This window comes from Piliocolobus tephrosceles, chromosome 12 (genome assembly GCF_002776525.5).
Source record: "Piliocolobus tephrosceles isolate RC106 chromosome 12, ASM277652v3, whole genome shotgun sequence".
NCBI classification, from domain to species: Eukaryota; Metazoa; Chordata; class Mammalia; order Primates; family Cercopithecidae; genus Piliocolobus; species Piliocolobus tephrosceles.
Window position 1 is genome coordinate 53,376,667 of NC_045445.1, and position 23,919 is coordinate 53,400,585.

Genomic DNA, 23,919 nt, shown 5'->3' on the forward strand with positions numbered 1-23,919 from the left:
GGGGGAGGAGAAGGGAGAAAATAAATGTGGAAGCACAGTATTTTTAAAAAAGATTTCCTGATAAGCACAATAGAAGGTCTTACTGAACCCCTTTCTTACATTTGGATAGAGCACATAAGTCTAAGCATTTCTAAAATCCTAGAATCCAATTTAGAATAATACATGACATTTTTTTTTCCAGCAGTGTCTCATCGAAACAGTTGAAAAAAGTTGTTTCTTTAGTTTGCTGAAAATGAATGATGCTGCTATTTACAACCAAGGTGTGTGTGTGCTTTCCACACACCTACACATCAGTGTGTCTTTTGTGCCATTTGTGTCTGCATGTTAATCAGTCAAAATATGTTCCTGTAGGTTCAGTTTGTATTTGACACCGTCTGAAATGCACACTTCTGTGAATCAGAGCCCCCTGAATATGTAACAGCCATGCAATTATTGTTTCCCTTTTACTATTCTCTGCGTTACACAAGTTAGTAGACAAATGCTAACCACACATGAATATCAATCAGGTGCCATAAAAGAGCAGCTGCAATGCCTCATAAATGCTTTAATCCTGTTACTAGTGAAATGGCCATGACTTTTCTTTCCTTCAGCACCAAGTCATTTCAGATGGGAGAAATGGAAATTAATATTGCTCTTACCTTTCAAACCTGTGACTGCTAGTGGCGATTTTTATAGGAGAAAAATGTGGGGTCAATAAAATTTTATTTATATGGAGATAATTATGGAGAGGACTCTTTTTTAAGCCATTTTCGCAGCAAAAAGTAAATGCATAAGATGCTTTCCTTGATGAAAAAGAAATTAGCTTGAAATAAAGATATTGAAGGCTTTGCCACCTCTTGGTGATGTATGAGTAGAAGTGAGAGCCCTTTCTGAGAACTTGCCAAGGAGATGATTAAATAGGAGGAGAGCCTCCGAATATTGAAAAACAAGAGTAAATCTCAGTGCTCTCCAACTTCACCCAAATGTGTATTTTGTGAAGCGCTCTGTTTCCTGTGATGGTTTGGGATTAATGAAGTACAGTATAATTAAATAATTGGTCAATACAGAAAGGGCTGCACAATGAATGCTTCAGCTGAATAATTTGATGGGGCATTGCCAAACTTACTCATCTTGGGTAAACAAAATGATTAAAATTTCCCATTGATTCTGTAAACAGATTAGAATAGAAAATCAACCTTAGTACTAGGGTTTTGGGGATTTTATCTGCTCCCAAACCCCAGTAGTACCAGTTTGCCATCACTGCAAATCTGCCTGAGCACAGAGCGAAGGGGTGAGGAGAACTCAATTGCTTAGCTCTAGGTAGATCCTGGGGACAGAGCAAGAATTTGCCTCTGTAGATGTGCAGTCTCCCTATCTGCTCAGACTTTTTAGAAACCTAAAGTTCAGGAGCGTGTCTTTCCATGTGATTAGGCAGAGGTTTCTTTTGCTAAGCCTCTGCAGAACCTCTTCCTGAAATGCATTCATTTATGAGACTTGCGAGATGATCTGCAATTGCTGCTTGAATTGGGCTCCCTTTTTGTATTCAGACAATTAGCTTTGTCGAGTGAAAATAAGGCACAGTCTTTCCCTTGTAAAGATCAACCCGTATTATTTATTAACCCTATTGTTTTGCTGATTATTGCCCAGAAATCGAATTTCCAAAAAATAAACTGCATCATTATGTGCAAAGTAATAAATGACTTTGAGTATCTGGCTACATTTAAATGTATTTCTTTTGATAAGTCTCTTAATGCTTGGTGTCTTTGGTGCACGTTGCTGGGTCTGTGTCAGTGTTAATTAAATTGAGCTCTTTATGTTCCAGTTGCAGCACAGCTGCTTGTAGGTACACCTGAATGGAGAAGGATGCTGAATGCACTAACCTTTAAATTCCTTTGCAGTAATTGTTTAACCATCACTTGTCTCCTCGGCTGTTTTATAAAAGGACAAAACAGCAAGTGTCTGCATTGCATCTCAGTTTCTCCCATTAGCGAGGAGCAAGACAAAAAGACAGAGGAGAAAGTGAGCCTAAGGGGAAAGAGGTAAAAAGGCATTTCCCCTCATTTAAATGGGTTTGGCTATTAGATTTTTCTAGGAGAGGAGGGGGTCGGGGGGAGAGTAAAAGGGAACTGGGCTAGGGCAGGGAGGAGGGTGTGGAGGAGACGTGAAAGAATGGGGTCTGATCTCCTACCCCAGTCCAAAACTGATCAAGTGAGTCACAGAGGAAGCCGACTGAGGGCGTGTGCCACATGGCAAATGCCTGGAGGAACTGGCAAACGGGGAGGCAGGGAGGCGGGTATTTTTTATCTTCCTCTATCTCCTCTTTGGTGACTTGCTTTGTATTTCACCTAGGAGTTCCTTTTGGTTCCAGGGAAGCTCCAGATTTGAGCATTTTCATGCTTTCTCTCCCATAGGCTCAACTTTCCCTGTCCCCACACCCGTGCTCACAGGCCACTCACAATGAAAAATTCCAAATCCAAAGTATAGAAACTTTTTTAGGGGAGTTGGTGGGAGGTTACTATGTTTAATATGAAAAGTTTATGGCCCTCAGCTTGTTTTCCCATGTAAAAAGCACAGGGAGAAACCCGATGATGTAATGCACCAGAATAAGGAGCTGGAGCAGAAATGGGGTGCAACCCTCTGGGGTGCTTAATGTTTATTAATCAGTGCATGGTTTGGGAGGGTGTTAGTGATTCACGCTGCCTTTTCTGTCACATAGAATTGCTGAGTACTCCTATGGGCATCAAAAGAAATCAAGCAAGAAGAAAAAAATCAGTAAGAATGACATCCGCCTGGTACCCCGGGATGTGGAGGAGACAGACAAGATGAACGTTGTCAGTTGCTCTTCCCTGACCTCGTCCCTCAACTATTTTGACTACCACCAGCAGACGCTGCCTCTGGGCTGCCGCCGCTCTGAGAGCACTTTCCTGAATGTGGAGAACCAGAATACCCGCAACACCAGTGCTAACCACATCTATCATCACTCTTTCAACAGCCAGGGGCCCCAGCAGCCTGACCTGATTATCAACGGTGTGCCTCTGCCTGAGGTGAGTGCAGCTAAGTGGCTCTGTGAGGTTCTCCCAGACCTCCTTCTTTAGCTGCTTGCTGGATACCAGAAGCTGCTGTGCTGGCACATCCTCTGGCAGGGGTGGGGGGAATTTTTCTGCTTATGCCCATTTTCATACTAAGGGTTTGCTACCAGTGCTTCTTGGAGCAAATGGTAACCCAACATACTGAGCCTTTGTGTAGGTATGGGTGTTGGAATTGGTAACTCAAAGAGTCTGAACCTTTGAAATCACTGTGTGATATCCTGGCATAACTCAAGTTTGCTCCACTTGTTGCAAATATAGCACGCTTGACAGCCAGCAGTACCAGTATGCCAGTAAAGTGGCTTAGAAAGACTCATCAAGTAGTGTTGAAAATGGATGAAACCCTCTAATGCCCTGGGACCAATTTTCCAGTGTGAGAGTGATTCAGCCTCCTAAAGCCCCCATTTGCTTTTTCTTTGGTCACATCACTGCTCTCTAGCATTTTGGTGAGATATGGACGGACTGGTTAAAGGGAGGCAAAGCAAAAAAATTAAAAAGCCACTTTGCCATTTCTTAGCAGTTCTAGTGGTAACATTTGATGGTTGAGAAGATTGAAACTGTCATTATTGCTGAAAATTTAAGAATTAGTTGACTGGTTGCAGTGGCTCACACCTGTAATCCCAGTACTTCGGGAGGCCGAGGCAGGAGAATCCCTTGAGCTCGGAATTCCAGATCAGCTTGCCAGCCTGGGCAACACAGTGAGACCTTGTCTCTAACAACGAAAAAAAAAAAAAAAAGAAGAATTATCTATTTTTTCGAGTTAGCTCTGTTTCTCTTCACTTGGAATGAATTTTTTTAAGTAGACTTTTTTTTTTTGAGATGGAGTTTCTCTCATTGCCCAGGCTAGAGTGCAATGGCGCAATGTTGGCTCACTGCAACCTCTGCCTCCCGGCTTCAAGCAATTCTCCTGCCCCAGCCTCCCGAGTAGCTGGGATTACAGGCATGCGCCATCACGCCTGGCTAATTTTGTATTTTTAGTAGAGATAAGGTTTCTCCATGTTGGTGAGGCTGGTCTCAAACTCCTGACCACAGGTGATCCGCCTGCCTTGGCCTCCCAAAGTGCTGGGATTACCACCACGCTGGGCTTAAGTAGAAATATTTTTAAAAATGTGATGTGGTCAGATGTTTGCTGGCTATGGAAATATTTCAGGGCAGTAGAGTGGTATATGGATGATGGCTGGTGGGTGGCTGGGTGGAAGGCTATAAATAACATTTCTTAAGTTGATTTCATTTTTCCATGAATTGCTTAAGTCCCTCTTTGGTTAGAAATTTGATGCCCTGGAAGGCATATGTCCTCTTCCAAGCTACCACTGAAAAGAATACTGCACACTTGGAGATCTCTTTTCCCATCTTTCAAAGCACCTTCCCAAACATTGTTTTGTTTGATCCTCACAATCAGGTATCTTGATAAGTTGCCCTTCAGTAGATGATGAAACAGAGGTCCAGAGATGCTAAGGGACTTACTCAGACTCACAAAGCTGGTCATCAAGAGAGGGAGGACCACACTGAAGGACTCCATACTCCCTGGCAAATGTGATTTCAGTGACACCTTCCTGCCTTAAAAGTAATTCAACCTGACATACCCAGGCTATGATGCATACATAAAATGGCCTCATAGTATTTGTGTCGATTTTGTAGGATAAGGGGTCTTAGCACCACTTACATTGATTGCTTCTTCTAGTTCCTGAACAATAATTCCCATCAGAATTAATGGGGCTGAACACCAGTGCTTTTGATGAGTAACTGATGGTATTCTGCCAGCAACAAAAGCACCAATATTTTCTATTTATAACTCTATAAATAAGGATTTTTTTCTGAAAGTCCAGTATTGTGCTAGGTAAACTTAGTTATAATTATTAATGTTAGTGAATACTACTAAGGCCTAGACCATAGACTACTTGGAAGATTACTTAGGGATCACCAATAGCTCAGCAATAGAAAGTGAGAGGTAGTGGTGTGTAGGGGAATCAGGTTGATCATGATTTTGAATCCAGGGATCACTGCTTGCTGTGGAACCTAAGACTCTTTCTTTATCTACAAAACAGGCATACCTGTCATGCAAAATTTTTCCAAGGAATGTGACTTGTGTAGTGTAGAAGGTCCAACTCGTTGATGTCCCCAGAATAGTAGACCTCTTCATCAGACAGTTGGAGAATCAGTGTTACAATGGCTTGCACTACTGATTATGTCTCCCTAGGCACTTGTAACCAAAGAGGAATTTAGGCTGCTTCTATACAGATAAGTCCTACAAAGTGTTATGACCATACTATTCATATTGATCATTTAAACAGTAGAGGTGAAAGATGCCAAAGTTGTGGGTTTAGTTGTTCACAAGTAACAGCACTGTTACTTGTGGAGATGGACAAACGAGTTGAATCCGGAGGACTTGGTGATCACTTAAGCAATCATTCCAAGGCACTAGATAAATGTGAGTTCTGGTGTCTATGAAATAGATGGAGAGAACAGAAAACATATGACTACATCTGCTTGGTTTACCTAAGACTTAGTATCATTTCTGGGATTCTTCCATGGGCTGAATGAAACAAAATATTGCTTCAATTATTTAGAAAAGCCATTTAAAATCTCAGTTCTGATCCTGTCTCTGACTCACAAAGCCAGATGCTTTTCCTTGGTTAACAAAATTACACAGTTTTGGTGTGTACAGCTGGTCAGGGCCAAGACAGTGTGTACTAGACATAGTGAGGTTGTGTGTATTTCTAATATTTAGTCCCTCCTGGAGAGTTCAACTGACAAACCCATTAAGAAAGGAGAGAGGCCCACTTATAGCCGAATACATACCAGGCCATTTAACTTGAATCAGTCACAATGCCCTGCATAGGGAAAATGGCACTTCTCCTTTTTTTTATACCAAAGGCCACTGGACTTGGTGGAATACTTAGGTTCAATGAAATCTATAGAAGAGCAGGGATGATTGATTCATTCATTCAACTGATATTTGTTGAGCCTACTCTTTGTAAGGCACTGCTCTAGGCTTTGGCATTAGAGAGATGAAAAAGACAAGAAATGCACATTCTAACATGAGAGACAATCAAATAAATAGGTAATATGCAATATAGAGTAATAAATGCTAATATAAGGTGCAATGGGATATTCTCCATTGCTAGGATAATATCATCTTGATATATTTCTTACATTATCTTTATATTTCCCTAATTAATTAATCCATTCAAGAAAGCAACATTTATTAAGCAATTATAGCACAGAATGATAAGTGCTATGATGTGGCAAATATAAGATTCTATAGAAATTTCTCTATTAAATCATATTATGTTACTTACATTGTTCTTTATATTATTTCATTAAATAATTCTTTCATTTGTTCATTAATTTATCCCATTACCACTTATTATACATTTAGAATGTGCCAGATAATGTACTATTTCCTCAGGATCAAAAATAATAAAACACTTGTTTCTTGACCCCAGGGAGCTTACGGAAAGACAGACAAGTAAACAGGTAATTTCAGTTCAGAATAACATCCTATTCCTGAGCACATGTTACATTCTTACTCTCCAGGTTGGGTCAAAAGGGCACTACCTAGTAGGTTCCTCTGTTGGGTTACCTGTGTCAAACCCATTCCGTTTATGAGCTGTAGATCCAGTTACAGGGCTTACTTTCAAAGGGATTATAGATGAGTCCGCTCAGACCTGTTGTATGTTAGCTGTACTCTATCACACTTTGAAATTTATCACCATGGCATTAGATCAAGTCAGTAAGCATTGCTGGAGTATCCACTATGTGCTCAGCTGTGTGGCAGGGACCATGGAGATTCCAAATAAGTTTAAGACGTAAATTCTGCCCTCAGAGAGTTCACAGTCTAGTTGGGGAGCTAAGATCACCCACAATGATTTCACTGGCAAGCAATACAAAATAGTTTCTGATCACCTGTCGCTTTGTAGACTCCTAAGAACTCCTTTCTCTTCCTTTCATAGCAGCCTTACATTTTATGTAGATTTGCCATTGAACCCTCAAAATTTAGTGCTGAATGGAAGATAGCTCTTGTATCAGTGTACAAACCTAGCCACATCTGAACATTGTTGGCTCTAGAAGCTAACAGAAATACGACTTTGAATGCGGTTAGGTAGGCAAGGTAAAGGGAATAGAACACTAGTCAAGAATTGGAACTCAGTTTACAGTATTACAGAGATAATCTTGTGTAGAATTGTATATCATTATTTACTTGTCCTCTGATGTTGGCTGAGAAATCAGCTATGTGGATTTTGTGGTTTTGTACACAAATTTGAGGGGCAAAGTGGAGGATGCCTTTGCTGTTTACAGAAGACTTTTGTAGAATTAGTGATGTCAGATATCTTTTACATATTTTAAACTGAAAGGTGAGGTTTGCATTCCTTGGTATCCTGGTTTATTTTACTCATAGACTTAGTGTATATGTGAATGAATTAGAGGGTGTGTGTCTCTGTGTGTGTGTGTGTGTGTGTGTGTGTGTGTATGAGGGAGTAGAAAAGAGTGAAGAGAGAGGAAAGGAGGTTGAAAAAGAAGGAAAATGGAGAAGAAAGATAGTAGGTTTATCAGTTTGCTAAGATCTTTCTAAAAATAGTCCAAGTTTTTTGAGAGGCACCTTAGTATGGCAAATATTTTTTCTTCCAGTCTTATGGAATGGAGACATGCCTACTGGTGCCTCTGGATGCTGGAAAGTGTTATTCCTTTGTACAGCAGCGTTGCTGCATTACCATTTTTGTCACCTGGGTCCAGTCATTATTGGAGGAAGAAAATGCAACTCATTGCTTGTACTGGAAATGGAGACTTGAGTGAGGCTTCTTCCTGCCTCCAGGAGGGGTGAAATGGCCCAAACACCTAGTGTCTTTTGTGCAGTATTTTTAAATTTTAGTTTTCCGATGTTGAATGTTTCTGAGCTGGCAGTTCTAAGGGAGTGATAGGAGGCAAAAACTTAGAGAATTACAGTCATAGTTACGTAGGGATTTACATTTTGGTTTCAATCTCAATCATGAATTCTGTTTTCTACCTTTCATCAGGAAACTGTAGTTTCTTTGATATGAGGAATATAAGGGTTGTGTGTGCATGCTCTGCTATAGTCACTCATGCAACAGTCTTCATAAGTAGCGATGTAGTAGCCGTGGAAGAGTTTGCAGAACAAGAATGTGTGTGGTGGCCAAATTGAATGCTTCCAATTATCCTACAAAAAGTCTGAATGCCTGGTCATCTTAGTGGAAATAATGAAAATAAAACATTAGTTAGACTTTTAAAACAAATAGTCCAGTACACTTTAGTTCCTAAAACAGAGTTTTAAAGTTAGAGATTTGCAGTGACTTAAATGAAATTCTGGGCTAAATTAGACAGCCACATACCTATCAGGTAGTAGATTCAGAAAGCGCTAAAAAATAATAGATATGATAAGGCTGGTTTGGATAGCATGGAAATGACACAAAGCATCACCTCTAATTAAAACAAACCAACAAACCCTTTAGTGCGCATCTTCTTTGTTTCCTTATTACAGTGGGGTCTTATAATCGTTTAAGTCCTATCCCTAAGGGTCAAAATAACCCTGCAGGAGAAAGCAATGAAAAACAACGCAGCCCACATCTTTTCAAGCATTCTCATTTCAGTTTTCTTCAAAAATCAAGGGCTACATTTCTACCAGCAGTCATTCTAGGGCCACCGATTGCCTACATTGTATCTTATTGGCGTGTTTCACCTCTAGCTGAGACAGCCAGTTTCCCAGCGGGGATGGGCTTGCAAGATGTGTTCCAGAATAAACTGTTCCTCTGTTGTCTCCATGCAACTGCCACAGAACTGCAGAACTGCGTTAGTTTACATTAGCATCTGCTAATTTATTATTATCATTCCTTATTGGCAATTAGCTGGTTACCTTAGAGATCACCTCTCTCCCCGTACACCTTGGCTAAAGTTGAGCTCAGCCAGAGCTCTTGCTAATGATCCTGAGATTTTTTCTCCCTAAGGGGCTGGAGGCAGGACATTTTCCAGAGAGGGCTCTAAGGCTTTGGAATTCGCCTTATCAGAGGACCACTTGTTTTGGGTCCAGGTGGCTCCACCTGGTTTTTTCTCTGATTGTCAGTCAGACTTACAAGGTGGGGCGAGCTGCAGACCTCTCTCTCTCCTTAACCTTGCCCCAGCCTGTGCTGTGGCTTGAGCTTGTTGTGCCCAGGGCAGAAGCTAAGGGCTTAGGGGATTGCTTGTTAGGAATTAGGAGACTAAAAAAGGATGAAGTCACCTCCTGGCAAAGCTGGAGTCTTTCAACTGTGGCAGTGCTGTGGCTTTTAGGCGTCTGCTTCAAGTTTCAGATGTTGACCCCTCTGCATGTGTACCTCAGCTTCCAGGATTTAGGGGAGGCCAAGCTTGGTTGAATTGAGTGTCTCAGATGTGGGTAAATAAAGTCGTTTTTACAAGAGGCCTGTGTGTGAGAGGTGGGAGGCTGGCTCTGGAGCAGCCATTTTCCCCCATGGAGAAGGGGCTTGATTTCTTGGTGTGTGACTGGCTGGCCTTTGATGTGAGCCTCATTTACTCCGAACAACTGAGAGGCTTGAAGTGAAAATCCCAGAGGATCAGTTGTTTGCAGAGGGAAATGCTCTTCAAGTTACATTTCCTATTTGGTTGTTGTGTAGTTAGAGTGGTTTTTGTGTGGGCTGCATAGTGGGGTCACTCAGCTTCTAGTGGGTGTACCCAGGCTGCTAGCACCTCCCTGTGCCCCTTAGGGGAATGATGAAAAAAATTCCTGCAGCTGTGGGGACAGCAACTCTGCCAACTCCGGGAGCTTGAGCTCCTATGCAGAAACCTTACTTGTTATCATTAGGCATATTGGTTAGGACCACACAGCTCCACAGCATTTCTAGAAGAGATGTCAGAATGGACCAGTGTTTCCACTCTACAGTGATGAAAATGGAAAAGGCAAATGACTTACCCAGGCACACAACATTTGCAGCCAAACAAGCCTTCATTTTGCTTCATAGTAGTTCCTCTGGTGCAGCTTCCAAGCGTTTTCTGTCACATAATGAAAAACCTGACAGGACTCTCCAGGAGGACCTGCGGGTATGCTTTCGATGGTAGTTGTGTTCCTGAAAAGCTGGTCAGCCAAAGAGTGTTTGTTTTGTAAATTAGACCCCATGCTAATCACAGCAGTGGAATTCTGTATTTAAAGAAAGCCTGAGGTGAATCCTTTCATAAAGAAGAGTCCTTATATAATGTGAATAATCAACTCCTAACTGATTTCTTTTGCAAGTCTGGATTTTCACATATCTTGTTTGCTTAAAATTAGATTCCTTAAATTGACAAGATTTACAAAACCTTTGAAAGGTGGGCCAATTCATTTTTCCCTTGATTGAAATCTGGCCCTTGAATCCTCACTGGTTAGCCTTCCTGTTTGAATTTTACTTAATTAAACAACTTGCAACTATGTAATATTTAAAATATAGTGTCCAGAAAAGATGGGTACGAGCCATTGAAATTTAACAAGTATTAGCATTTAATATTTGCTCCAGATTCTTAAAAAATGAAATAAAATATGACAGCTGCCACCTTCCCATCCTCTTCTCTCCACTGTTTGTAAACCCTTAACTCAAAGGACAGAAGCCCATCATGAATTTTTTGTTGTTGTTGTTGTTTTGTTTTGTTTTTTGTCTTCACCTCTAGAGCTCGTTCCTGAAAAGAGATGGCTTCCTCTTTGCCGTCTCAGATTCTGAAAGCTCCCCAAGTCAGTAAGGATTTCCTGTATTGGGTAGAGCCTGGAAATTACTTTGGAAAACGAAAGAGCTCTCTTAGACTTTCCTTTAAATTCAGTATTTGGGGAGGGAGAAAAATCACTTTTCAGAATGGGGGAAAAATGAGAATGAGAGTGAGATAGACAAATTGACAGACACATGTTAGGACCAACTGCCTACAGAATTTTGAGCAGACCCTTTGGGACTGAAGCAGGCAGGAAGCTTGGTGTCAAATCTCTGTTCTCCTTGAGCTCTGTTCATGGGCTAGCACCGCGGCTTCTTTTTGTTGTTGTTATCGAGAGGGAGTCTCACTTTGTCACCCAGGCGGAAGTGCAGTGGTGTGATCTTGGCACACTGCAACCTCCGCCTCCTGGGTTCAAGCGATTCTGATGCCTCAGCCTTCTGAATAGCTGGGATTACAGGCATGCACCACCATGCCCGGCTAATTTTTTTTTTTTTTTTTTTTGTATTTTTAGTAGAGACAGAGTTTCACCGTGTTGGCCAGGCTGGTCTCAAACTCCTGACCTCAGGTGATCCACCCCCCTCTGCCTCCCAAAGTACTGGGATTATAGGCTTGAGCCACCACGCCTGGCTGCACTGCGGCTTCTTAATGTCAGATGCTTAAGCACTGCCTTGATGTGCATAGTCTTCTGATGCTCCATTAAGTCTCTGAGTGCCAGGGTGGCCAGTTTTCAGTTTCTCCCACTGGGCCCCATCTGGCCGCTGTTCTGTGGCAAGCTGCTCTCCCTCACTGCCACCAGCACTGGCCTTGGCGGTCTCTGCCTTCTGGATTATTTTCGCTCCCAAATCTGATTTCCAGAGCATGAAGGGCACCTCTTCTCAGATTGTGTAGTTTGCTCTTCTGAGCAAAATGGATTCCCTGTGTAAGCTGACAGGAAGAAAAGTTCAATCCAAAGGCCGGATCCCTCTTCAGGGGAGTGTGTGTGTGTGTGTGTGTGTGTGTGTGTATGTATGTGTGGGAGAGGGAGAGGGGAAAAGGAGAGAGAGAAAGAAGCGGGAGGGAATAAAATGAACATTATCTGCTTCTCTCATTCACTTTTTTGCCTCTGTGATGATGGAGCCTTTACCGGCTGGGCTGACTGTACACATGTCTATGATATTAGGTCCTCAGAGCCCCCTTCCCAACTCTTTGACATTCTGCTGGTTGTCTCCCTGAGGAAATGCTCATAAGCTTAGTCACAGCAGGCTGTGATCCCCCAAATGTGAGACCATGTCACCCCAATTTGATATAGCTCAAGGATAGATATCTCAGAGACTCTTTTTAATTGAGAACTCGGTGAGTAGGAAGCAGCCAAATAATCATTGCTGTGCATACAACTCAGCTTAAGAATACTTTATAGTGCATATTTTCAATTTATTACAAATTATTTTCTGAGGCTTGCTTTCTCTTTTTGTTTCTTTTGGGCACAATTCTGTATCAAGCTTTCCTCTTCTTTAATTCTCTTGGCTTGAGGGAGTCTGCTTTGGGCTGCCTATGTATACAGGTCGTTTGCTATAAAACCGTATCTTTTGTAAGTGAGAAGAATGGACAGGGAGACCCTGTCAAACTGTGTTCAGAGGGATTGGCTTAACCTTTAAGAGGCTTTTTTATAACTAAAAAGGTCCGTAGTCTAGCATTCATATTTGAAACTTGACATACTTGAAGGAGGCAGGGCTCTGGAGATAGAGGGACGAACAGAGGCATATGGCTACAGGTAATGGTGAATGGCTTGTTGGAAGACTGATTTCCTCCTCTGTGCGGCCAGGCACAGAGGCCACGGTAAGGACACAGACACACTGCACTCATAAGATTGGCATCGACTATGAGCTTGCTGTACTGATCATTTCTTTAATTAGTGCATTTCCATTTTTTCAAGTATAGACTTTTGAGTGATGGAGTATGCTAATGGTAACATTTGTTCCTAAAAGCTTAGGGGAGAGAAGACAATGGTATTAGTACTAAATATTGTTTTTTTCGTAGTGAAGATTTTGCCTGATTTTAAAATTGCAAAATAATTTTATGATAGTTATGGCTCTTTGGAAACAAATCGCAGATACTACATATGAAACACCAATTTTCTGTGTGGCTTGTGCACTTGCTAATGGCATATGTGTGCTTACACTTCTAGGTCATTCTAATTTTGCCTTTACTGGTAATTCTTTAGAAATAGAAAAAGAGGTGTGCTTTGTTGCAGTAAAAATATAATAATTTCCTGAAACGGAAAGAAAGCTAACCTGCCTTTGCAAAAACTCTGCATTGTGTAGTGGCCTGATGGAGCAAAACCTTATAAAACTGGTAAGCTATAAATACCATGGTGCTGGGCATTGTTGGAATGACATCCAGGGCTTGGTCTTTGCACATCTGATCACCAGGTACCCTCAAGAGGAGATCGTGGAAGGTGGAGAAAAATCCGTACCTGTAAAGGTTTGTGGCTGTGCATGGTGTCATATTTGGAAGTATGGGATCAAATAAATATGTGTGATGTTTGCAACACTTTGCTCTCCTCACTCTTTGAGCCTAGCAAACTCTATCAGGACAGTTTTCTCTAGTGTATGAGTGAGCCCAAGTGACTGTATCATCAAAGAAAACCATCTAGAAATCTGCAATTCTGAGGTAGGGGAGGAGGTCACTAGCAAAACGGATGAAACAACCACATAAAAGAGAAGCTTTAGTTTGTTGAAACCTGTTATTACTAGGGAAATCAGAACCCAAGACATAGAGAATTCTGAAAATTCCAGACAAATGCCAAACTACACCAAACCTGCAACAATATGTGAAGAGATTGGGTTAGGGAATCTCCAAGTTGTCTTTCAGCTCTAGGTGTAAATGTGTCAATGTTTGCAGCATTGGTTTGAAGGGCTTCATATAGCTGCCTGCATTAAAGTTTGAGTCCATGTGATGACAATGGTTGCTCTGTAGGTGATATTGAAGGCAGAGGACTTAGCTATGGCAGGTGACACAATAGGTACAGCACATTAGCTTTCAATGAGGACAGCATATTCTGTGTATAATCTAGGTTGTGAGTGTGCATGCCAAAACTCAGAGCCTCTCTGTTCAAATATGTCTTCCTGTCCAATGCGAGTTCTGCCGTAAAGGCAGCAATGGGTATTCTAACCTTGCTTCATTTGGTCTGTACTTGTTTTAGGGATGAATAGGAGATGCACGTGTCTTGCCTGGCAAACGACCTTTCAGGAGAGCACAAATTCACTTAAATATAAATTATGTCGATTATCACTGTACCTAAAAATTTACAGAGCTGGAAGTCACCGAGATCTCCTTTTAAGTTGGGTATTTTTGAAAACTGTTTTGTATATCATGATAAATTATCTAACCTTTTATACAGTTGAAGGCCAACATTATGGAAATAAGCAGCTTTTTATTCCGTTCTCAGGTCAGTCTAACCAAATTATGCAAGTTCTAATGCAATTGCTTGAAGCTTCCACTTTGAGAGTTTTTTCATCTTAATACCTTGCAACAGAGATAAATATTTTAGCTACTATTCATGCTTAACAATATATTTCACTGATTGTCATTCTCTTCGTGGGATTTGTTGGCATGAGAGGCAGCCCACCATGGCTCTGCTCATTTTGCTGTTTGTTATAGATTCTAAGAAAAGAGCCAAAATTCAATAAAAAATTTATTTTTGTTCTTGCTGTTATTTTTAATTTCAGGCCATAGGAGGTTGACTGAGCCCTACAGAATCAATATATACTTGGCACTGGGGTTTGACTTAAGAGCCAAAAATGAGGTAGATTTTCTTTTAAACTAGATTTGATTCCAGAATTATTAAACCCAATGCATGTTGGAGGCTGATGGACTGCATCCAGCAGGATATGGGGCACCTTCTGTAACAAAGCAATCTATTTCTTTCAGGGAGTCACTGTTACTTCAGGGGAAGGGGCAGTCGGAGGGGACACCCTTGGAAGCTCTGTTCTACCTTAGGCTCCCTAAACAATAATTTTTTAGGAGCTCCTTGATGGTAGGATCAACTCTATGCAATTCCTTTTGGACAGTGTCAGGTGTTTATTAAATGTATTTTGTTACTGATGACTAGCTCTATACTGGTTACAGTGCCCTGCTGTTAGAGAGTATTCATTTATTCTGGGTCAAACCTTGCCCTCTATGATGATTTGCCTCCAGACTTTAGTGAGTGGACTTACTGTTTAGTAGTTAGGCTCTTTAAAAAAAAATATTTTAGCTTGAAAATATCCATCCATTCATCCCTCCACCAAATATTTAACAGATCATCCTTCACTGACCAGGCCTGTATTCAGCCCAGAGAGACATAGAGAAAGCGTAAGTAGTACCTCACCTTGTAGTTTATATTGCCACCGAGGAGACAAGATAGAAGTTAAGCACGTTTTCTTTAAGTCAATGAGGAAAGCAAGGATCATTTACTAAATGGTGCCATGTAATTAGTTAACAATTGGAAAAAATATGATTTTATTTCCCACTATATAACAAAAATAAATTTCACATTTATTAGTTAATATGAAAACTCAAATAATAAAATGACTAGAAGAAAATATAAATAAATATCCAATTAATTTTGAAACTGAAGAGGACTTCAAGAGCATAAGAACAGTGAAAATGAGCACAAAGAAAAAATACCAGCAGCTCTCACTATATAAAATTTAGGAATGTCTGTATATCTACAAGTATCATAAACTAAATTAAAAAATAAACCATAAGCTGGGAAAATATTTTAAATTTATAGTGCAGAGAACCTATATTTATTAATTTGTTTTTCAGCTTTATTGGGAGTGTGATTGACAAATAGAAATTGTGTATATTTAAGGTATACAACTTGATGTTTTGACTCATGTATACATTGTGAAATGATTGCCACCATCAAGCTAATTAACATAGCCTTTACCTCATATAGTTACCATTTTTTAAAATGGTGAGAACACTTAAGATCTACTCTCTTAGAAAATTTCAGGAATACAATACAGTATTGTTAATTACAGTCACCACCATGCTGTACATTAAATCTCCAGAATTTATCTTGTATAGAAACTTTGTATCCTTTGGCCAATATCTTCCTGTTTCCCCCACCCACAACCCCTGACAACCACCATTCTGTTCTCCTTCTATGAAGAACCTGTGCTTATTAATTCATGAATTAATGCTTCAATTATTTATAGAGTGCTTACTACATGTTAGTCACTATTCAAGGTGCTAGGGATACAACCGTGAACCAAAATCCCTGTTTCCATTGAGTTTACATTTTTATGGGCAAATGGTGATATGAAGAAAAATAAGGAAGCATGAAGCATACATGTTTTGTCGAGAATGAGGATTGCTCTGGGAAGGTCAGGGAAGACATCCTGAATAAGAGGACTTTTAAACAATACCCTTATATATAAAGAGCTCTTACAAAACAATGAAAAGACAAACACCCCAATATAAAAAATGTAAAATGAACACAAATGGATAATTAATAAAGAGGCCATTCAGATGGCCAATAGATATATAAAAATATTTCAACCATAGTAATCAACTAATAGCAATGAACTGCTATTGATTTTTAATTGCAAAGATGATGCATACTTACTACTAAAAAATCAAGGAACACAGGAATGTGTAAAAAGTTAAAGTCTTCACAACTATTTCCTCACCAATCTGTTACCTCTGGGGAATCACAGACAATGATTTGATATGTAAGATATCATTTTGTACTTATCAAATAAGCAAAGGTTAAAAAAATAACAGTGATGGCAAGGGTGTGGTTATGATACCTTGCAACATGAAATATAATTTAAAAAATTGATATAATCTTTCCTGGGGGCAATTTGGCAATACACATCAAAAGCCCTAAGATATCTAATATTTCCACTTCTGGAATTTATCCTAAGGAAATAATTTTAGATCAGCATAGAAATTCATGTACAGAGGTGTTAATCTCAGTATAATTTATGAGGATAAGACATCAGAAATATCTTAAATATCATCAATATGTTAATAGCTAAATATATTATGATATATAGATATGCTAGAATACTGTGAAGCCAGTAGAATAATATTTTGAGGAATATTTAATTACACATGAAAATACGGTATAATATATATTAATTGGAAAAATCAGAAAATGAAACAACATACATAGATTAATTCCAGTTTAATATATGCATATATTATTTAAATTGTTTAAATATATTACAATATATAAATACATGTAATATGTAAACAATCCAATTGTGTGTATATATATGTGTGTGTGTGTGTCTATATATATATAGACACACACGTACACATGCACATATGCATACACATAAGACTGGAAAGAAAATTACCAAAGCATTAACAGTTATCTCAGGTTGTAGGAAGTCAGGCAATTTTTACTTTTTAAATAGTATACATTTTTAGTTTTCCAAATTTTCTACATTGAATATGTATTATTTTTGACATCAGAAAAGCAATTACTTAAATTAACCGTGATACTATGCAGTAGGTATTAAGGGCCAAAAAGGTGGCATAGACAGTTTTTATCAGTTATTCCGAGGAGGGGCAGACCAAAATGTTCCTTATTTTCACTTTCCTATTAGATCATACCAATTTTTTCTTCTTAATTTTCTTCTCTTGGAGGTCTCTCTCAGAAGGTAACAGGTATGAAGTTTTACATTTAAAAATTACTCTTTTATTTACAGTTTACCTTTTAAATGTGAGAAGTAATGTTATGAACAATATTTGTTTCCTTTTTCATTCTTCTTGGCCGTATGTATACTCTTGTAAAAGTAGATTTGTCTCACCAGTGTTAGACATCTAGTTCACATATTTTATTTTTAGAATGAGAGGTTTTAAAATAGTAAAATTTAACTGCAACTTATATAGATATTTAATACTATAAAAATGATATAGGCTTTATCTAAGGGCCACTTTTCACAAAATATATTTTTTTCAGTGCCCTTTTCAGTACCAAATGGCCAATTTGGAGGGAAGTGCTTTTTTAGTATTCTCCAATACTTGATTTCATGTTCTTGCTTCTGGGCTTTGAAGCATCCTGTTTCAACATGATAGCCCCAACCATTTGGAACACAAAAAAGAAGGAGTCAATGATTTGGTGGTCACTGAGATGCTAACAATTTTAAATTCAACCTTGACTAAATGCACTAGTTTTGTTCTTTTTTCAACAAAGTAGAATGGGTTCAATCCTTTTACGAAAGGCAAATTTATTTGATTGCTTCCTCATCTAGTAGCCTAGTTTTGGACAGCATAAATACAAAAGCCAACATCCTTTGGAACACTTCTTTAATTGATGGCTGTATAAACTTCTCACATCCTAAGCAGCACACTTAAGGGCAAAATATTTAATTCAGTGGCCCTGTGTAGATAGACATCAGAACTACTTAGATATTGTAAAGAAAATTCTCATGGAAAAAAAAAAAAACACACAGATGCTTCACTCTCCACCCCATAGCTAATGCATGAGAACCCTGTACAACATCACTCTGATTGTAAATGAAATCTTTGCTACAGGAAAATGTCTGTGGCCTAATTCTGTAGTCTGTCCCTTGGATAAACGGAGACTGACTTTTAGCAGGACTGTATTTCTTATATGTGCAACCATTTAACTAGATGGGTTTAAATTCAAATTATAAGGTTTTCATGTTATAGCATGGAGCATTTGATAGAAGTATCTTTTGCTTTTTTCATGTGAGTGGGCATGAAAGAAGGGTCTAAAAATTGAGGGACCTCCCACCCCAGCTTCCTTTAGAGTTCAGTTCCTTAAAGTAAAAATCTTCATTTAAAGAAGTATTGAGAATGTTTGAAACTTGATTATGGAGCAACTTAAGATTCATATTTTCTCTTCAGATGGCTTAAAGATGAGATTGTTTGGATTAGAAAAGAATTTCCATGAAATTAAAATATTTAATTGCAGTTAAGCCAGGATTTGGAAAAAGTTAATGTGATAAAGCAGAATGTTCTAGCTGAAAAAAATTTATGTAATATTATGTAAATTCATATCAGCACGAAAGTTAATATAAAACCCCAGAAGGTGATAAGAAGATCGAAAGCAAGGAATTTTGTTTATTGAATTCAAATTCTATTTACACTTGCCAATCAGTGAGGGTTTTGGACTGGCTGTGAAGAGAGCCCTACTAAGCACACTGTGCTCTATTCGATGTGTGTGAAGGCCTGACTCTGAACTTGCTTACGGGCCCCGGATAGGCCAAAAAGCCTTGAGGTACCCTTAGCTCCCACCCTCCACTTCCTATGGCTGCTGTTTGCTAGGTCCCAAGAACAGAATTGATGGGATGTTGTGACTGAAATGTTCTTGTTTACCAGTGCCGATGAGGGAGATAGAGCCACGTAGGGAGATGTAGATACACAAAAGGTCCCTGCAACCAATGCTAATCTCAATGAGTTGGTATTTTTGAAAACACATATGTTAATGTCATGACTAAATAAATGCCCAATAAATGTTTGTTGAATTAGTGAGAAAAACGTCCATGGTTTTAATGTTTTAAAATTTCAGTTGAGATCATTCTGTTTCTCTTTTCTCATCGTTACATTATATTATAACATTTTTTCTTTTTTTTTTTTTGAGACGGAGTCTCACTCTGTCACCCAGGCTGGAGTACAGTGGCTTGATTTCGGCTCACTCTGGGAGGCAAACTCTGCCTCCCAGGTTCAAAGAATCCTCCTGCCTCAGCCTCCCAAGTAGCTGGGATTACAGGTGCCTGCTACCATACCTGGCTAATTTTTGTGTTGTAAGATGGGGTTTCGCTATGTTGGCCAGGTTGATCTCGAACATCTGACCTCAAGCGATCCACCTGCCTCGGCCTCCCAAAGTGCTGGGATTATAGGCATGAGCCACCATGCCCAGCTAACATTTTTTCTATGTCATTACAGAATATTTATAAGCAATTTTTTAGTGGCTGAATTGTATTCTGTTCTATAGATAGGGTTTAGTTTTACTCAAACAATTGCTAGTATTGAACTTTGAGGTTATTTAAATTTTTGTTTTATATAAATAACACTATGACGGCTATCCTTATATATAAATTTTCTTGTGATCTCTGATTGTTTGCCTGTAATAAGTTCTCTACAAGTGAAATTGTTTTATCTGAGGGTTTATATATTTTTAAAAGTGATATTTCCCCCAGATAAGTTGTAGCAATGTGTACTCCCACTGACAGTGTATGAAAGCCCATTTCACTGTACTGGCAAAACATTATTATAGTTTTAAACGTCACCACCAATCTGGTGAAGCTGTGGGAAAACAGGCGGTCCCATGCATTATTGGTGGGAGTATAATTTTTTTTTTTCTTTCGGAGACAGAGTCTCACTCTGTCACCCAGGTCTGAGTGCAGTGGTGTCATATCGGTTCACCAAAACCTCCACCTTCTAGGTTCAAGCGATTCTCCTGCCTCAGCCTCCCGAGTAGCTGGGATTACAGGCGCTCACCACAATGCCCGGCTAATTTTTGTATTTTTAGCAGAGACAGGGTTTCACCCTGTTGGCCAGGCTGGTCACGAACTCCTGACCTCAGGTGATCTGCCTACTTCCGCCTTCCAAAGAGCTGAGATTACAGGTGTGAGCCACCAGGCCCCGGCCTGGGAGTATAAATTAGTACCAGTCCCATAAAGGGCAATTTGACATTATCTCTCAAAATTACAAATGCATGTACACTTTGACCCAGCAATTCTACTTCTAGGGAATTAATCTTATAGATATGCTTGACCACATGAAAAATGATGTATATATAAGGTTCTTCATTGATGTATTATATGAAATAGCAAAAATGGAAACAATGTGTATGTCTGTCAGTAGAAAGTTTTTTTTTTAAAGGAACGTTTTATATATTGATATGGAAACTCTCTAAATATATTGTTAACTAAATAAAATGAAGATTCAGAAAAAAGTGTAGGGCACACTATTATTTCCGTGAAAAAAGGAGGGAAAAAGAGAATATATATTTTATTGGTTTATATAAATACATGAAATTGTATGGAAGAATAAATACAAAATTAATTAGAATGGAGACCTGTTGGGAGAATGGCAAATGAGAGGACAGGGGACAGGGGTGGGAAGGAGAATTATTAGTTTCATAGATGGAAAATGGGTATCTAATTTTAGTTGAAATTTGTATTTCTTTGATTACTAATATATATGTTAAGGTAAATCCCTTGTTTAATTTATTGGAAATACTTTTCTTCAGTTTGTTGTATGACTTTTAACTTTTTATGCTTATTTTTTACTTGAAGTGTTTTGGAATCATTATTTGAAAAAAAATTTATCAGTGCTTTAATCTGCGATTTCTTCTGTTTCTTTTAAGCTATTCAACTTTCTACCAACAAAGAGATTATATATATAATATTTCTTTCAGTATTTTTATGAATTCACTTTTACATTACATTTTTAATTCATTAGGAATTTATTTTGACATATAGTTGGAAGTATGATGTAAAAAACATTTTCCTAGATGGTTAATTGGTTGAGTTTGTACCATTTATTGTTTATTTCTTCTTCACCTTAACTTTCTGGTGCTTCTGAAAAACATGTTGAGTTTTTACAGAGACTAGGCCCTTTCCTGGGCTATTCATTTATTTTCCGCTGATCCGTTTGTCTACTCCTATAACAATACCACACTGATTTGATTATTGACGCTTTATAATAGATTTTAATAGATAGGTTTAGTTTCTCCTTATTCTTTGTCTTTAAAAAGAGTTTCAGTTTTTCTGTTTGTTGTTTCAGATGAACTTTGGAGTCATGTTAAGTTTCAAAAATGATTATGTTGGGATTTTGGTTGAAAATGTACCAAACTGATAAATTTAGGAAGAATTGACATACGTATAATGTTTAGGCTTTTTATCTAGAAATATGACATCTTTCCATTTAGTCATGTTTCATTCTAATGTTATCAGCATATTTACATAGCTCTCCTTACATTTTTTGTTAAGATTACTTCTGGCTATTTAATAGTTTTGCTGTTATTTTGAGTGGGCTCTTTATTCCATTACATTTTCTAATCAGACAAAGCTGGCAGAGTACATAGGAGAGTTCTTGACTTTTGCATCTCTATTTTGTATTGAACCCTCCATGTTTTCTTAGATACAATTTGTCACTTGAGTGTTCATGTAACAGTTACTTTGATTTATTGCATCTTTGCTTTTAGAAGTTAGAGTCAGGAGCTGAGTGGCTTTAGGGAAATTACTTCCTCTCTGTGCCTCAGCTTTCTTATCTGTAAAATAAGAGTAATGGGACCTACCTCCTAGATTCTTGTGAGGATTCAATGTGAATGTTCAAGCACCTGGCACATAATAAGCCATCAGTAAATGTTAAGTAGCTATTATTATTTTGATCTCTTTTTGACTAGGAAAATATCTAATTTGTGCCTCTTACTCTGGAAGGAGGCAGTCAGATTCTTACTGCCCCTAGCAATGTACTGTAGAGGGCAACACAATTGAATTTTGAAATTAAAGAAAACTTCCATTTGCCTCTATTCTGTTACTGCAAATAAATTCCACCTCAGTGTGCTTTTCTGCTTTTAGTTACACAAATTCCTTTTTACATTGCAGTATTTATTCTTTTCCTTAGTGGCTTCTTCAGAGTTTCTCATTGTTCCTTACTGTGACACCCATCTCTAGTTCAAATGTGAAGTGGGAGGAGGTCCTACAAGAATCACAGTTAGCTAGATGTGCTGGCCAGAGAGCCAGAAGCCCTTTTCTGATGTTATCCCTTAGTATTTTCTTTCCAGAGTCAGTGGATATCAATTTAGGCCTTAATCTGGCATTTTTCAACCTTTCTCCTGCATGACTCTGTGCTGGGTATCTCCATTAGCTAGGAAGCTCTGGAGATGGCAATTTCATGGACCACTGGCTTGGGGTTGTGACCTGCACTTTAATAAATCTGCCCCAAGCCTTTCTTCTCCTGTGACCTGCTGCTTCCGCAGACCTGGGCTCTGTTTCAGGGCCACTGCCTTTTCTTCTTTCTTTCATGCAAGTGACTTACAAATGAATTTTAAATAGCCAGTTCATGGTGAGGAACTTTTGAGATCATGTTCCCAGGACTATGCTCTGTCTCAGACATGTTTTCCTTCTACCCAGGAAACCAGCTTCTTCTTTCTCTTATCCAAGAATATTTTATGCTCTTTTCTCAATTTTGGGATGAAATGTAGTGATCTAGGGCAGGGACTCCAATTTCACTTTGGCCACTTGTGGACACATTTATACTTGTGAGGAGTTTTAGGGAAGTGCCAGGCGGCTTGGGGAAGGGGAGAGCAAAAGCTTAATTATCTATTATAATATTTAACCTGAATATAAAATATGTGAACTCTGCCAAACAGAGTCTCACTGTAAGTGAACCATTGCCAAGAAAATAATAGGTAGCTGGTTGTGTCTGTTTCTTAATGAGATTGTATACAGCCCTGAGATACCAGTTTGCTTTTTTTAAAAAAAAAAAATTGCTAGATATTGTTCCCAATAGAGTCAGCAGTTGAGTACTAACTGCTTTCTGTTCATTTCAGTACAGGCTGATTATTTTCCTTCTCTAGCTTATCGAGTTGTAATCCATGCACGTATAATTAAAATGATATCCAAGTGCAGCTCAGGGTTTCCTTTGAATTTGTAATGGCTGTGTGTGTAGGGAAGGTTGTTGCTTTGCTATAAACCACAGACCCAGAGTAAACCTCAGCTGTGCTGCAGCTATTTTGGACGACAACTTTCTAGTTGCTTGTGTGTAATTGCCCATATTACATCATCCCAACCATTGTGAAATGTGCAAAATACAAGGCTTATCTAATGATTCATTTCAGGTGGATAGTTTCTTTTAAATTAATTTTAGGAGTGGTTCTCTGTACTAAACAGATCCCCTTACTTTGTTCTTGCTTTCTTGTTCAAGCCTAAGGTAATTTAATGATTGATAATGATGTAGCAGAGAGAAGTGTATCATATTCATTGTGCCAGTAACCTTTACAGTCTACCTAAAATGTTCCATGGGATGTGCTTTCTCTTGGCGTAAGTAAAGAACCAAGGGGAGAAAAATTCCCTCCACAGCATATCAAGTAAGCATTAACCTCAAATGAAATTTAATTTCCCTGTCATTGAGTAGCAGAGAAAAAAAAAAAAAAGCTATCTTCAACGGCCACAAGAGGCTTGGTCTTACTGGGGTTTCAGTTTGTCAGACTATACTG

General features: G+C 38.8%; 1 protein-coding gene across 3 annotated transcripts in view; it reads left to right on the forward strand.

Moving 5' to 3' along the window:
- The window catches only part of PCDH19 (protocadherin 19), a 111,458-nt gene that overhangs the window by 3,144 nt on the left and 84,395 nt on the right, over positions 1-23,919 (forward strand). For 2 of the 3 annotated variants that reach the window (XM_023202891.1, XM_023202892.1), the window contains exon 2: positions 2,696-3,023. In XM_023202891.1, the coding sequence (XP_023058659.1) occupies positions 2,696-3,023 (328 nt within the window). Of the gene's footprint in view, positions 1-1,877; positions 2,019-2,695; positions 3,024-23,919 lie in introns of all 3 variants that reach the window. The other variant, XM_023202890.1, reaches the window with a different exon arrangement.